Here is a 12,575-nt window from a genome sequence, read left to right as displayed (position 1 = left end):
TCCAAAAGCCAATACATTAATATTAGCATTATTAGCAGTATTAATATTAGCATTAATATTAGGTAACATTCCATTTTAGAAATTGCCTTTTAGGAAACTGCTTGATTATCATCAAATTTAAATTTTGTTAAGTAAAGAAAAATATTCTGCGTTGTTTTTTTCTTATTTTGTAAAGGTATTGTCTTCCTCAATTAGTTAACAGACTTTTGAATAGTATCGTTTATTTACTGTGTATTATTACTCACTGTCTGACTAGGTTCTTTAGAAGGTGCTTGGCAGTCTTTAATAAGAATTTGTCTCAGAAACGCCCCCCCATTTTTTCTTTTTTTTTTTTTTCATTTTTTCTTACATTTCTTTTTCTATTTTTACTGAAGTGTAGTTGGTTTACAGTATATTAGTTTCAGGTGTACAGCATAGTGATTGAGTATTTTTGTAGATTATACTCCTTTTAAAGTTACTATAAAATATTGGCTGTATTCCCTGTGCAAATGCCCCCTTTTTTAAAAAAAGGTATCTTTTATTAAAGTTAGTTTCTGACATTCTCTTTTATAAGAAAATCAGAACAGTTACTTTCTAATTCTGTTTTTCTGATCTAGACTTCTAAAGCACAAGGATCAGATAGCACTGATCAAAGTGAAATCTGCAAACTGCAAAATATCATTAAGGTAAGGTGGATTGTTGAAACAATGGCTGTTATACATCTAAAATTTGCTTATTAAAAGTATAAGCCTAAATTAATAAAAGACTCATTTATAAAAGTATTTTATAGATGATGATATTCTCTTTGGGTTTTTTTGCTGTTTTTATATCTTCTCTTCTTTATGACACTTTTAAGAATATAAAAATATATCTTTCCAAAGTCATTTGGTTTTGGACATTTATTTATTAGGTAGTTTATGTTTCATAAGTCTGTTTACTGTGTATCTTGTAAAACTGTTTATTAAAACAGTTCCAGGGTTACTGAAATTTCAAGGATTAGGGTTAAAGAACACTGACAGAATATAATGTTAATGTTATTTATTGTAAATAGTTATTTTCCCTTCATGGTGGAACTTTACTAGTTTGTATCAGTCATTTCCAGCTGTCCTGCCTTGGTCAAATTACTTAACCTTTACAAGCTTCTGATTTATCATCAGTAAGGTAGATATTATCATAATACCTCCCTTGAAGGATTGTTTTTGAAGTTTTAAGTGTAAAGTTCCTTGTCAAGTACTGTCACATAAGTAAGTGCGAAAGACTAAAGAATAGCTTCACTTGTCTTCTCAGGAAATCGAGGTTAATTTACAGATTAAGATTCTTGGCTACAAGCAAAAAAAACCCTGTCTCTAGCTAAGTAAAGCGTAAGAGAATTTATTGGAAGAAGTCAGGAATAGTCATTCCACAGGATTGAAGGGAAAATGGAGCATGTTAGTCTCAGGAAGGATAGAAATAGGGCCAACATGAGAAATCTAGGTAGTGGGACACAGTGGACAGGCTCTCCAGGGTGCGGCTGTTATAATGCTTCTGGTCTAATCGGTTTCCTCCTTTGAAAGATGCATCTCAAGATTCAGGTTCCTAGGGGAGAGAGAATGGTATCAACTAGGGTAGCGAGACATCTTGGTTGACAGTTTAGGGGTCCCATCAAGACTGAGAGAAGGAAAGGCTGAGCAAAAAAACAGCTGTACTAGGACAACAGGAACAGATTGGCCAGAGGTGGACACTAATGTCAGTGGACTGTGTCATTACCAGGAGAGGTTCATGGTCACAGACACTAATGAAAAAAAGATGCTGCTTGCTTTTTGTTTCAGTTGTTTCTTCCTGGTGCTCCCTCATTAAAAGTAGAAAACCTTCTTAAGGCCCAAGAAAGGGAAGGGTGGAGTCTTTTAGAATTATCCAGATTTGAAGCCTGTGTTTAAACTTTTTTCAGCCTTAGCATGTTTAGAGAATTATTTTTAATAATATGGGTTTTTGCACAACAATGAAATAGCTTAAATTTCTTTATTATAAATAAATGTGGTGGATTTTTGCACAACAATGAAATAGCTTAAATTTCTTTATTATAAATAAATGTGGTTAACTTTGTTCAATTTTTTTTAAGGAACTTAAACAGAATCGAAGTCAGGAAATTGATAACCATCAACATGAAATGTCAGTATTGCAGAATGCACATCAGCAGAAATTGGCAGAAATAACTCGACGGCATCGAGAAGAATTAAGTGACTATGAAGATCGGATTGAAGAACTGGAAAATCTGTTACAACAAGGTTATTAATTTTGTTATTTTAATGTATTAAATGACAAACCTAGCTGATATAAATTTGGTCTAAATTCTAAAGAATGAATAAATGACTAGTTCTCATTTGCTGGAAATTTGCAGTGGTACCACTATTGTTAAGATTCTGCAAAAATGAAAAAGTCCTTTTGCCTTTGTGGTAAATAGTTATAACAGAGATTTCTTTGGATTGGTGTGTTTTCACTTTTTTTCAGACTCAGATACAAAGGCTTTTAGTATTTGATTTCAAATAACATTTTTCCTGGGGCTTCCCTGGTAGCTCAGCTGGTAAAGTATCCGCCTGAAGTGTCGGAGACCCCAGTTTGATTCCTGGGTTGGGAAGTTCCCCTGGAGAAGGGATAGGCTACCTACTCCAGTATTGTTGGGCTTCTCTGGTGGCTCAGCTGGTAAAGAATCTGCCTGCAATGTGGGAGACCTGGGTTCGATCCCTGGGTTGGGAAGATCTCCTGGAGGAAGTCATGGCAACCTGCTCCAATATTCTTACCTGGAGAATCCCCATGGACAGAGGAGCCTGGTGGGCTACAGTCCATGGGGTTTCAAAGGATACTACTGAGCCACTAAGCGTAGCACAATATCTTTCCTCTATTTAAAAATGCTTTATTTATTATAGTAACTTAACTTTTTTTTAAGGACTCTATTTTTTTAGAGCAGTTTTAAGTTTATAACAAAACTGAGGAGGTACAGACATCTTGGTTATACCCCATCCCCCCACATGCACGGCCTCCCCCCACTGTCTACGTTACTCATCAGAATAGTACATTTTTTACCAAGGCACATCATAGTCACCCACAGTCCATATTTATCTTAGGATTTACATTTGGTGGTGTACATTCTATGGATTTGGACAAATGCATATCATTGTATCTTACAGAGTATTTTCACTGCTCTAAAAATCCTCTGCTCTGCCTGCTCAGTCCCCTGTCCCAGCCTTACAGCCATGCTTCTTTTCATTTTCTTCATTGTTTCTCTTTTCCAGAATTACCACAAAGTTGGAACCATATAAAAGGTAGCCTTTTCAGATGGACTTCATTCACTTAGTAATATACATTTAAATTTCCTCCATGTTTTTTAAAATAATTTTTTATTGAAGTATAGTTGACGTACTGTTGTATTATAAACTTCAGGTGTATGTTTCCTTTATGTTTTTCTGGCTTGATAGTTCATTTCTCTTTAGCTCTGAATGATATTCTGTTGATTGGATATGCCACAGATTTTAATTGTTCACCTACTAAACAGCTGAGTCGACTTAGCTTGGACGCATGAACAATATCTTGGTGGTTTTCAAGTTTTGCAGTTATAAGTAAAGCTACTATAAACATTGCTGTTCAGGTTTTTGTGTGGAAATAAGTTTTCAGCCCCTTTGGGTGAATATGAAGGAGTATGATGGCTGGATCATATGATAAGAATATTGTATTTCTTAGTTTTGTAAGAAATCATTAAGCTCCTCCAGGCTGGCTATACCATTTTGCATTCCCACACAAGTCTTAAATGAGAGTCCCTGTGGCTCCGCATACTTAAGAGCATTTGCTGGTGTTATTCTTCTTATTTGACCATTCTAATAGGAGTAGTATTACCTCACTGTTATTTTAACTTTTCATTTTAAGTTCTTCAAGTTCTGAAGTCTGTTGAATCTTTAGTTGTATATAGCAGGCTATTTGTCTCTTGGTACTTGATATTTGATGTGTCCCTGGTTTTATATTTATGTCCTAGGTGGCCCAGGAGTTGCAGTAACTGATCACCCTAAAACCCAAGAGATGCAGAAAACTGTTCAAGTTCTACAGGCTGAAAAAGTAGAGTCTACAAAAAAAATTGAAGAACTTGAGAATAAAATAAAAGACATAAGTAAAAAACTATCTTCTGCAGAAAATGACAGAGATGTTTTGAGGAGGGAACAAGAAAGACTAAATGTGGAAAACAGACAAATACTTGAAGAATGTGAAAGTTTGAAACTGGAATGTAGTAAATTGCAGCCTTATTCTGCAAAGCAGAGTGACACGATGACAGAAAAGGAAAGAATTCCACAGAGTTTATCAGTAGAAGAAGTGTTCAGACTGCAACAGGCACTGTCTGGTATAAAATGTTTGGAACTTATTTCTGATTGGCGTTTCACTTCATACTAGTTGTTTTTAGAGGCAAACATTTGAAAGATCAAACACTTCATGGAAATTAAGTATTAATGGAAATGACTGTGAAATTAAAATAGAGTTGTTTGCTTTGGATTCAGTGCTGGGTAATTAATAGATCACAAATAGGATATTTCTACTTAAAAGGGTTAAGAATTGGCTAGATTTCTTGCCTTCCTCATCTTTTAAGTTTTTACGTGGAACTCATTGACTTAGGGAGCTTCCTAGTTGGTGTAGTGATAAAGAATGCCTGCCAGTGCAAGAGACGCTAGAAATGCAGGTTCGATCCCTGGGTTGGGATGATCCTCTGAAGTAGTAAATGGCAACCCACTCTAGTATTCTTTTCTGGAAAATTCCATGCAGAGGAGCTTGGTGGACTATAGTCCATGGAGTGGCAAAGAGTTGGACAGGACTGAGCGCACACCCACCATTGACTTTGGAGCCCATGTAGATTTCTGAGAAATGTTTACATAGATACTTGTTGGGAGGAAGTTACTAAACACTTCCTATAACTCATCAGGGTCCAGAGCCTCCAATTAGAGAATGCAGTCTACCTTCTTCAGAAGTCTGTGTTACCTTTCAAAATGATCTGTGTCTAAGCATACCTTAGAATTATAAGAGCCATTGGTCTTCCACCACTTACCATGCTCATGATTATATTTAGTTATATACCAGTGTTCTGGATTTCCCTGGTGCTCAGATGGTAAAGAATATTCCTGGAATGCCAGAGACTCAGGTTCTATCCCTGGATCAGGAAAACTGCCTGGAGAAAGGAATGGCTACCCACTCCGGTATTCTTGCCTGTAGAATTCCATGGATAGAGGAGCCTATCAGGCTACAGTCCATGGGGTTTCAAAGAGTCGGACACGACTGAGTGACTAACACACACACACCCCACCCCCGCCACCAGTGTTCTAGGTTACAAAAAGTAAATATGAATGAAATAGACCAAACACCTGTATTTGTTTATGCCAGAAAACATAACAGGAGGTCTTCCTCTCAAAAGATGCATTTTGTTTTTCACTCTCCTCACAAAATGAGCTGTCTGTTTATAAATTCATTCGTTACTGCTCTGGTGGTTTCTAGCCCTTGTTTGCTTGCAGCCCTCTCCCCCCACCCCCCACCTGCTGTGCCCCTTCTGTATTCCTTATTTAGTTGTTTATCATGAGCTCCTGACCTGGAGTAAATTCAAGGTTACGCTTAAAGTAGAGTGACCCTCCTCCCATCTTCCTTTCCCTACTTCGATAGGTAGCAGTTTCTCCCAAAAGAGAAAACTTGAAGTCATCACCATGCAAGTCCTGAAGGTTCTCTTTCTTTGACTTCCCTCTGCTGAGTGCTCTTTCAGGATTGTGTCCCAGAGGAGCTCTAGGGTTTCTCATGGGTGCCTCAGTCTCGGGACAGCAGGAAGGCTGTTGTGGTGGGGTTCTCGACTTCTTTCGCCTTTGACTTCAAAGTAGCTCTGCTCTCAAAATTTATTTTTTAATATATTGGGTGACGTATATGGGTTTTTTTGCTTTAAAAACTTATTGATCTAGTCTTTCCCCTTTTTTCCATTTCCACTGCCAGTGAATAACTTCAGCCAATCACACTTTCTTTTTGCCTTTTTAACCATAGCAGTCTGTCGTGCTCAGTTGTTTAGTCATGTCCAACTCTTTGTGACCCCAGGGACTGTGGCCCGCCAGGCTCCTCTGTCCATGGGGTTTTTCAGGCAAGAATAATGGAGCAGGTTGCCATTTCCTACTCCAGAGGATCTTCCCCATCCAGGGATTGAACCCGCATCTCCTGTGTCTCCTGCATTGGCAGGTGGGTTCTTTATGACTGCACCCCCTGGGAAGCAGTCTCGGTAGAGCAGAATAGCATAGTGATTAAGAACATGACTGGGTTGGAATCCAGCTCCTTCACTGACTGACTGACCTTGGGCAAGTTAATTTACATCCCTATACTTTGTTTTATTCATCTATATGGTTGGGATAATCCTATTGCATTCATGGTGGTGGTAGTAGGATTTTGAGTTACTAGGTGTAAAGTTCTCTCTAGAACAGTGTCTAGCCCATAATAAGCATTATAAACGTGTTATCTGTTGTTCTGTGGTTTCCATGATCCTTCTTCAATATATATTTTTCTGCTCCCAGAATGATTTTTCAGAAATGTAAAGTAGGTCACTCCCCCAATTTCGGTATTTTGTGGCTCCCTGTAAACTTCAGTGTACAGTCTAAACATCTTAATTGGACAGCCCCTCAGTCATGTCCAGCTCTTCATGACACCCGGTACTGAAGCACGCCAAACTTCCCTGTCTTTCCCTATCTACCAGCATTTGCCCAAAACTCATGTCCATTGAGTCGGTACCTCTGTCGCCCCCTTCGCCTCCTGCCTTCAGTCTTTCCCAGCATCAGGGTCTTAGCCAGTGAGTCAGTTCTTTGCATCAAGTGGCCAAAGTATTGACACTTCAGTTTCAGCATCAGTCCTTCCAATGAACGATCAGGACTGATTTCCTTTAGGACTGACTGCCATCAGGTTGGATCTCCTTGCTGTCCAAGGAACTTTCAAGAGTCTTCTCCAGCACAACATTTCAAAAGCATCAATTTTTCAGTGCTCAGCCTTCCTTATGGTCCAACTCTCACATCCATACATGACTTGGAAAAACCATAGCTTTTACTATACAGGCCTTTGTCAGCAAAGTGATGTCTCTGCTTTTTAACATGCTGTCTAGGTTTGTCACAACTTCTCTTCCAAAAAGCAAGGGTTTTTTAATATTCTGGCTGCAGTTACTGTCCACAGTGATTTTGGAGTCCAGGAAAATTCTAATCTTAGTTCTTATACTATATTTCTGCTGCACAGGCTAATCAATTCATTGTGAAATGTAGTTAATGTTTTTAATCAAGGCAGTAACTTATGACTTATTCAGAATATAATTATAATTCTTTCTTATACTATTCTGTAGAGTTGTCTTTTAACATAATTTTGAACTGGCATTTATTTTATGACTTCTTTGGTACAGTCAGAAATACAAAATAACAAGACTACGTTTCATTGTTGGGCTTGCTCATTATGCTTATAAATAACATTTTAATTGGATTCATTCTGAGTTTAATATAGGATATAATTAAGTTATTTCCAAGAATTTTAATGTCAGATTCGTTGTTTTTTACAGATGCTGAAAATGAAATAAAGAGACTGAGTAATTTAAATCAGGTAAACTCATTTTTAAGAGAGAAAGCTTTTGTCTCTGGTTTACCAAGAGAAAGTATTTTGATTATAATTACTTATTTTGTATTTTTTACAAATTCATGTGAACTTATCCTTGGAACTTTCATCTTATAATTTTATGTTTGCTGGTTAGTAATAGAAGCTTTTTACATCATAAATTGACATAACTTTAAAAGTTACATAATTGAAAAATGCAAGTATATCTCTTAGAAGATTAATTTGACGTGTTATGTATGTATAGACAGTGGTAGTAGATTTTGATTTCCCCTAAAGAATTCAAGGAGTTTGTTTTTTTTTTTAATGATTGCGAGTTATTTTGTAAATGTATTGACATATTTTTTCAAATGTAATAAAAGAAATCCTCTTTAAGAATGTCTATAAAATGATTGGATTTAGATGGAACAATGTTGTATGCTATAATTTTAAATATTGCCAGAGAGTAGAAATGCACAGTTGTATCACTTGCCTGCTTTTTTGTAAACTTGAAATTTCTTTTTTGAAAACATACTGTTTTAACGTTCTTCTAGGATAATAATCTCGCTGAAGACAATCTGAAACTTAAAATGCATGTCCAGGTTTTAGAAAAAGAGAATTCATTATTAAATCAAGAAAAGGTGGGTACAATAAAAATGGGGACAGAATTAAAATTGTAGATCATAACCAAGGGCCAGTTTTTAATCAGAATGGCATATTCAGTTCTCAGGAGTCCTGAGGTTAAAGCTGGTCTCACTGATGCTTGTCAAACCAGGATGAAGTACGTGGGCAAGGTTCAGAATATGAGAGGCTGTTCAGAGTTTATGTTTAGAGACAAGCCAGTAGGCACACAGATACAGTAGGCAGAAAAGATAGGTAAAGGCCCTGTGTTGGTTTTACATGAGTCTTGACAGCAGCAGTATACACATGTGGGTTTGGAGTCTAGAGGGGCATGCTGTATTGTCTGTATACTGCTTGTATGTCCAGAGTGTGTCTGGTGTGGTTGACAGAAGTTTCTTCGTGGTGAGGGGCAAAGGGAGACATTCTCACTGGTAGAAATAAGTATACTGGTGGCAAGGATGGAATAAGATTCTGTAATGCAATGTTGGGAATGGGGAAAGGTAACATTTTAATGCTTATAGCACATGGGTGGTAAGTCTTTGGTTAAGGTAGCTTCTTAAATATAGAACAGTTGTAGTCTGGTATTATTTATTATTCTTTTAGGCCAGTGTCTCAACTCAGTTTAAAATGTTAATTTTAAAATAGTAACACTTATTTTCTGATATATGTATTCAGCATAATACATCCTAAAAACTGCAGACAGTAAAACAGGAGTATCCTTCACGCTTCTGTTGACTGGCCTCTTCATCCGAGCCGTTCTTTTTCTATCAGTGTCTTGTATATCCCTCCAGACTGTGTCTTTGCATATATGTTTTTTTTTTTTTTTTTCATATATGGTTTTTATATATAAATATGGATAGGCCTCCCAGCTGGGGCTGGTGGTAAACAATCCACCTGCCAGTGTAGGAGATTCAAGAGATGTGAATTTGATCCCTGAATCAGGAAGATCCCCTGGAGAAATGGCATCATACTCTAGTATTCTTGCTTGGAAAATTCCATGGACAGAGGAGCTAGGTGAACTACAGTCCATGTGGTTGCAAACAGTCAAACGCAGCTGAATACACACATCGTTTTCTAAAGCCCAGAGATTAGCATATTATATACTGTTCATGCACACCTTCATGTTGCATTTTCACTGTCCGTGCACCCGTAGTGTAACATATAGGCAGTGTTTCTCACAGGGGCGCTGTGGCCACTCAGGTGGGAGCGTTAGTTGCGGGCACTGTCCTGACGTGTAGGCTCCTGCGCCCACTTTTCTACCCTCTGAATGCCAGCAGTATCTGCCATTCATTTTAATTATTGCTTGTGTTTCCTCTGTTCTTGTCTTCCACTGCATTCTACTCATCCAATTCTTCTTTTCTGTAACTGGTGGCCTAGGTGTATTTTGTAGTTTTCATTTCTCTTACATGCATTTGATAGGGCCTGTAACCTTCTTGTGATAATTTTGGATTCTATAAATAACTATTCCTGATAGCTATTTCTCCTTTCTTTCAATGTTACATGATCCATTGCCAGTTTTGATTGAATTGTGTCTCCTATGGGTCAAGGCTGTATATTGTCACCCTGCTTATTTAACTTATATGCAGAGTACATCATGCCAAATGCCAGGCTGGATGAAGCACAAGCTGGAATCAAGATTGCAGGGAGAAGTATCAATAACCTCAGATATGCAGATGATACCACACTTAGGACAGAAAGCAAAGAGGAACTAAAGAGCCTCTTCATGCAGGTGAAAGAGAAGAGTGAAAAAGTTGCCTTAAAATTCAGCATTCAAAAACTAAGATCATGGCATCCGGTCACTTCATGGCAAATAGATGGGGAAACAATGGAAACAATGACAGACTTTCTTTTCTTGGACTCCAGAATCAATGCAGATGGTGACTGCAGTCATGAAATGAAAAGACGCTTGCTCCTTTGAAGAAAAGCTGTGACAAACCTAGACAGCATATTAAAAAGCAGAGATTTTTACTTTGCCAACAAAAGTTCATCTAATCAAAGCTATGGGTTTTCCATTAGTCATGTATGGATGTGAGAGTTGGACCATAAAGAAGGCTGAGCACCAAAGAATTGCTGTTTTTGAACTGTGGTGTTGGAGAAGTCTCTTGAGAGTTCCTTGGACTGCAAGGAGATCAAACCAGTCCATCCTAAAGGAAATCAACCCTGAATGTTCACTGGAAGGACTGAAGCTCCAGCTCCAGTACTTTGGTCACCTGATACGAAGAGCTGACTCATTGGAAAAGACCCAGATGCTGTGAAAGATTGAAGGCGGGAGAAGGGGATGACACGACAAGATGGATGGACATGAGTTGGACACTGACTCAGTGGACATGAGTTGGAGCAGGCTCTGGAAGATGATGAAAGACAGAGAAGCCTGGAGTGCTGCATTCCATGGGGTGGCAAAGAGAGACGTCTGAGCGACTGAACAACAACAGTGGGTCTGCTCACTGGTTAAGAACGCCAAGAATACCTGCAAAGTCATTACATTTTTAGGATGCACATGACAAAACATTTTATGGTTCTCATCTTAGAATTTTTTTTTCTTGGCCACACCGCGTGGCCTATATGATCTTAGTTCCCCAACCAGGGATCGAACCCATGCCCTCTTCAATGGGTGTGCTGAGTCTTAACCACTGGACTGCCAGGGACGTTCTTTTTGTGGTTCTTCTAATTGAACAGATAACTTTAGAAAGGCATAAGAATGCTGTTTCCATCTTTCAATTGTAGTTCAGGAGAAACTTTGAATTGGAAGAGAATGAAATTGTAAGGCAAATGTTCTAATATAGTTTTCATCGGTCTCTTTTGTAAGATATATATTAGACTATAGGAATTTGAGATTCTTATTTAGTTTAAAAAGGATTCCATAGAAGTTTGCTTTCAGAAATCTCTGTCAGGGCTTCTCTGGTGGCTTAGTGGTAAAGAATCGCCTGCCAATGCGAGAGACATGGGTTCGATCCCTGATAAAGGACTATCCCATGTGCCTCAGAGCAGCTGAGCCTATGCACCACTGTTAAGCTTGTGTTCTAGAGCCTGGGAGCTGCAGCTATGAGTCTACACACTGCAACTGCCGAAGGCCCAGCGCCCCAGAACCCTTCCTGCCCAACAAGAGAGCCACCACGATGAGAATCCTGCACCCTGCAGTGGAGAGCTGCCGCCACGTGGCGTAACTAAGGAAGAGCCCCTGCAGCAGTGAATGCCCACTACAGCCAAAAATAAACAAAACTGTGAACAAAAACAATTTCTGTCAATGAAAGACATCTTTACAATGATAGTTTGTGACAACATCATATTCAGTGATTGAAATAATGTTAAAGCATAGGGAACTGTCCCATGTTGGGGATTTTTGAGAAGCATTAAATACAGATAGGACAGAACATAAAATATACTTTAAAAGATCATACACGGGTTTATCTTTAGGAGTGGTAGGTTTGAGAGCGGGGAACCTAGTCTGTGCTTAGGTGAGATGGTAGAGGAAGGAGAAGAGGGTTCTTTCTTGGGTCAAGAGAAGATTTTATGTTCTGACAGAAGCCAAGAATAAGGGAAACTACTTTTATGAGGGAAAAGAAACCTTTTATTTTCTAATTAGAGAGGACAAACTTTAGTGATTGAGTTTTGATATTTCCCATTTTTCTCTGTGGCTGTTGGTGGCGATGTTAGGGAATGGAAGTGAGGAGAGCTAGAAGGCTTGGGACATTTTGGAAAGTATGTGTGTTGTGGGAGGAAAGGAGGAGACAGAAGGGAAGTGGCCATGGAGTGGGATTGGGAATCCTCTCAAAAGGGAAGATTTTTGTGTAAAGGAGTTGAAGCTAGAGTACAAACTTACAGTTATTGTATCTTGTCTGGGATTATAGAAATGGTTTGGTTGAAGCTGCAAATAGTAAATGAATGAAGGCTGTGGCTTGTTGAATTTCGTGTATTACTACTGAGATACTATTCAGTAATGTTTCTAACAGAACATCTAAAAATAGATTCCCAAGCTTTGCTTATATATGTATATTTTTAATCTTTTGGTGCCTCTTCCAATTGACAGTATGTGGTATTTTTTTTTTCTTTTATCATTGAAGGAAGAACTTCACATGTCACTTTCAAAACTGAATAATGAGTATGAAGTAGTTAAAAGTACAGCTGCAAGGGATGTGGATTTGGATTCAGAATTATGTGATTTAAGACGAAGTTTGGAGGCAAAGGAACAAGAACTCAATCAGAGCATTACTGAAAAGGAAATACTAATAGCTGAGTTAGAAGAATTGGATAAACAGAACCAAGAGGCTACAAAGGTAACTATATTAAATGTGTTTTATCTTAAAGACAGTGAAGGAGTAAATTCTACTCAGTGGACTGAACACTGGGTTAATAAGCAATACTGATGTGATTTAATTTCT

General features: G+C 38.1%; 1 protein-coding gene across 4 annotated transcripts in view; it reads left to right on the top strand.

Moving 5' to 3' along the window:
* TRIP11 (thyroid hormone receptor interactor 11) overlaps positions 1 to 12,575 on the top strand; it is a 69,165-nt gene that overhangs the window by 16,761 nt on the left and 39,829 nt on the right. For 3 of the 4 annotated variants that reach the window (XM_065905962.1, XM_065905961.1, XM_065905964.1), the window contains 6 exons: positions 597 to 665; positions 2,078 to 2,243; positions 3,983 to 4,342; positions 7,547 to 7,587; positions 8,130 to 8,216; positions 12,258 to 12,470. In XM_065905962.1, the coding sequence (XP_065762034.1) occupies positions 597 to 665; positions 2,078 to 2,243; positions 3,983 to 4,342; positions 7,547 to 7,587; positions 8,130 to 8,216; positions 12,258 to 12,470 (936 nt within the window). The remainder of the gene's footprint in view (positions 1 to 596; positions 666 to 2,077; positions 2,244 to 3,982; positions 4,343 to 7,546; positions 7,588 to 8,129; positions 8,217 to 12,257; positions 12,471 to 12,575) is intronic. The other variant, XM_065905965.1, reaches the window with a different exon arrangement.

The sequence above is a fragment of the Muntiacus reevesi genome, chromosome 15 (genome assembly GCF_963930625.1).
Source record: "Muntiacus reevesi chromosome 15, mMunRee1.1, whole genome shotgun sequence".
In the NCBI taxonomy this organism is placed as follows: domain Eukaryota; kingdom Metazoa; phylum Chordata; class Mammalia; order Artiodactyla; family Cervidae; genus Muntiacus; species Muntiacus reevesi.
Note: the sequence above shows the minus strand (reverse complement) of the source record. Positions and strands in the feature narration are given on the sequence as shown.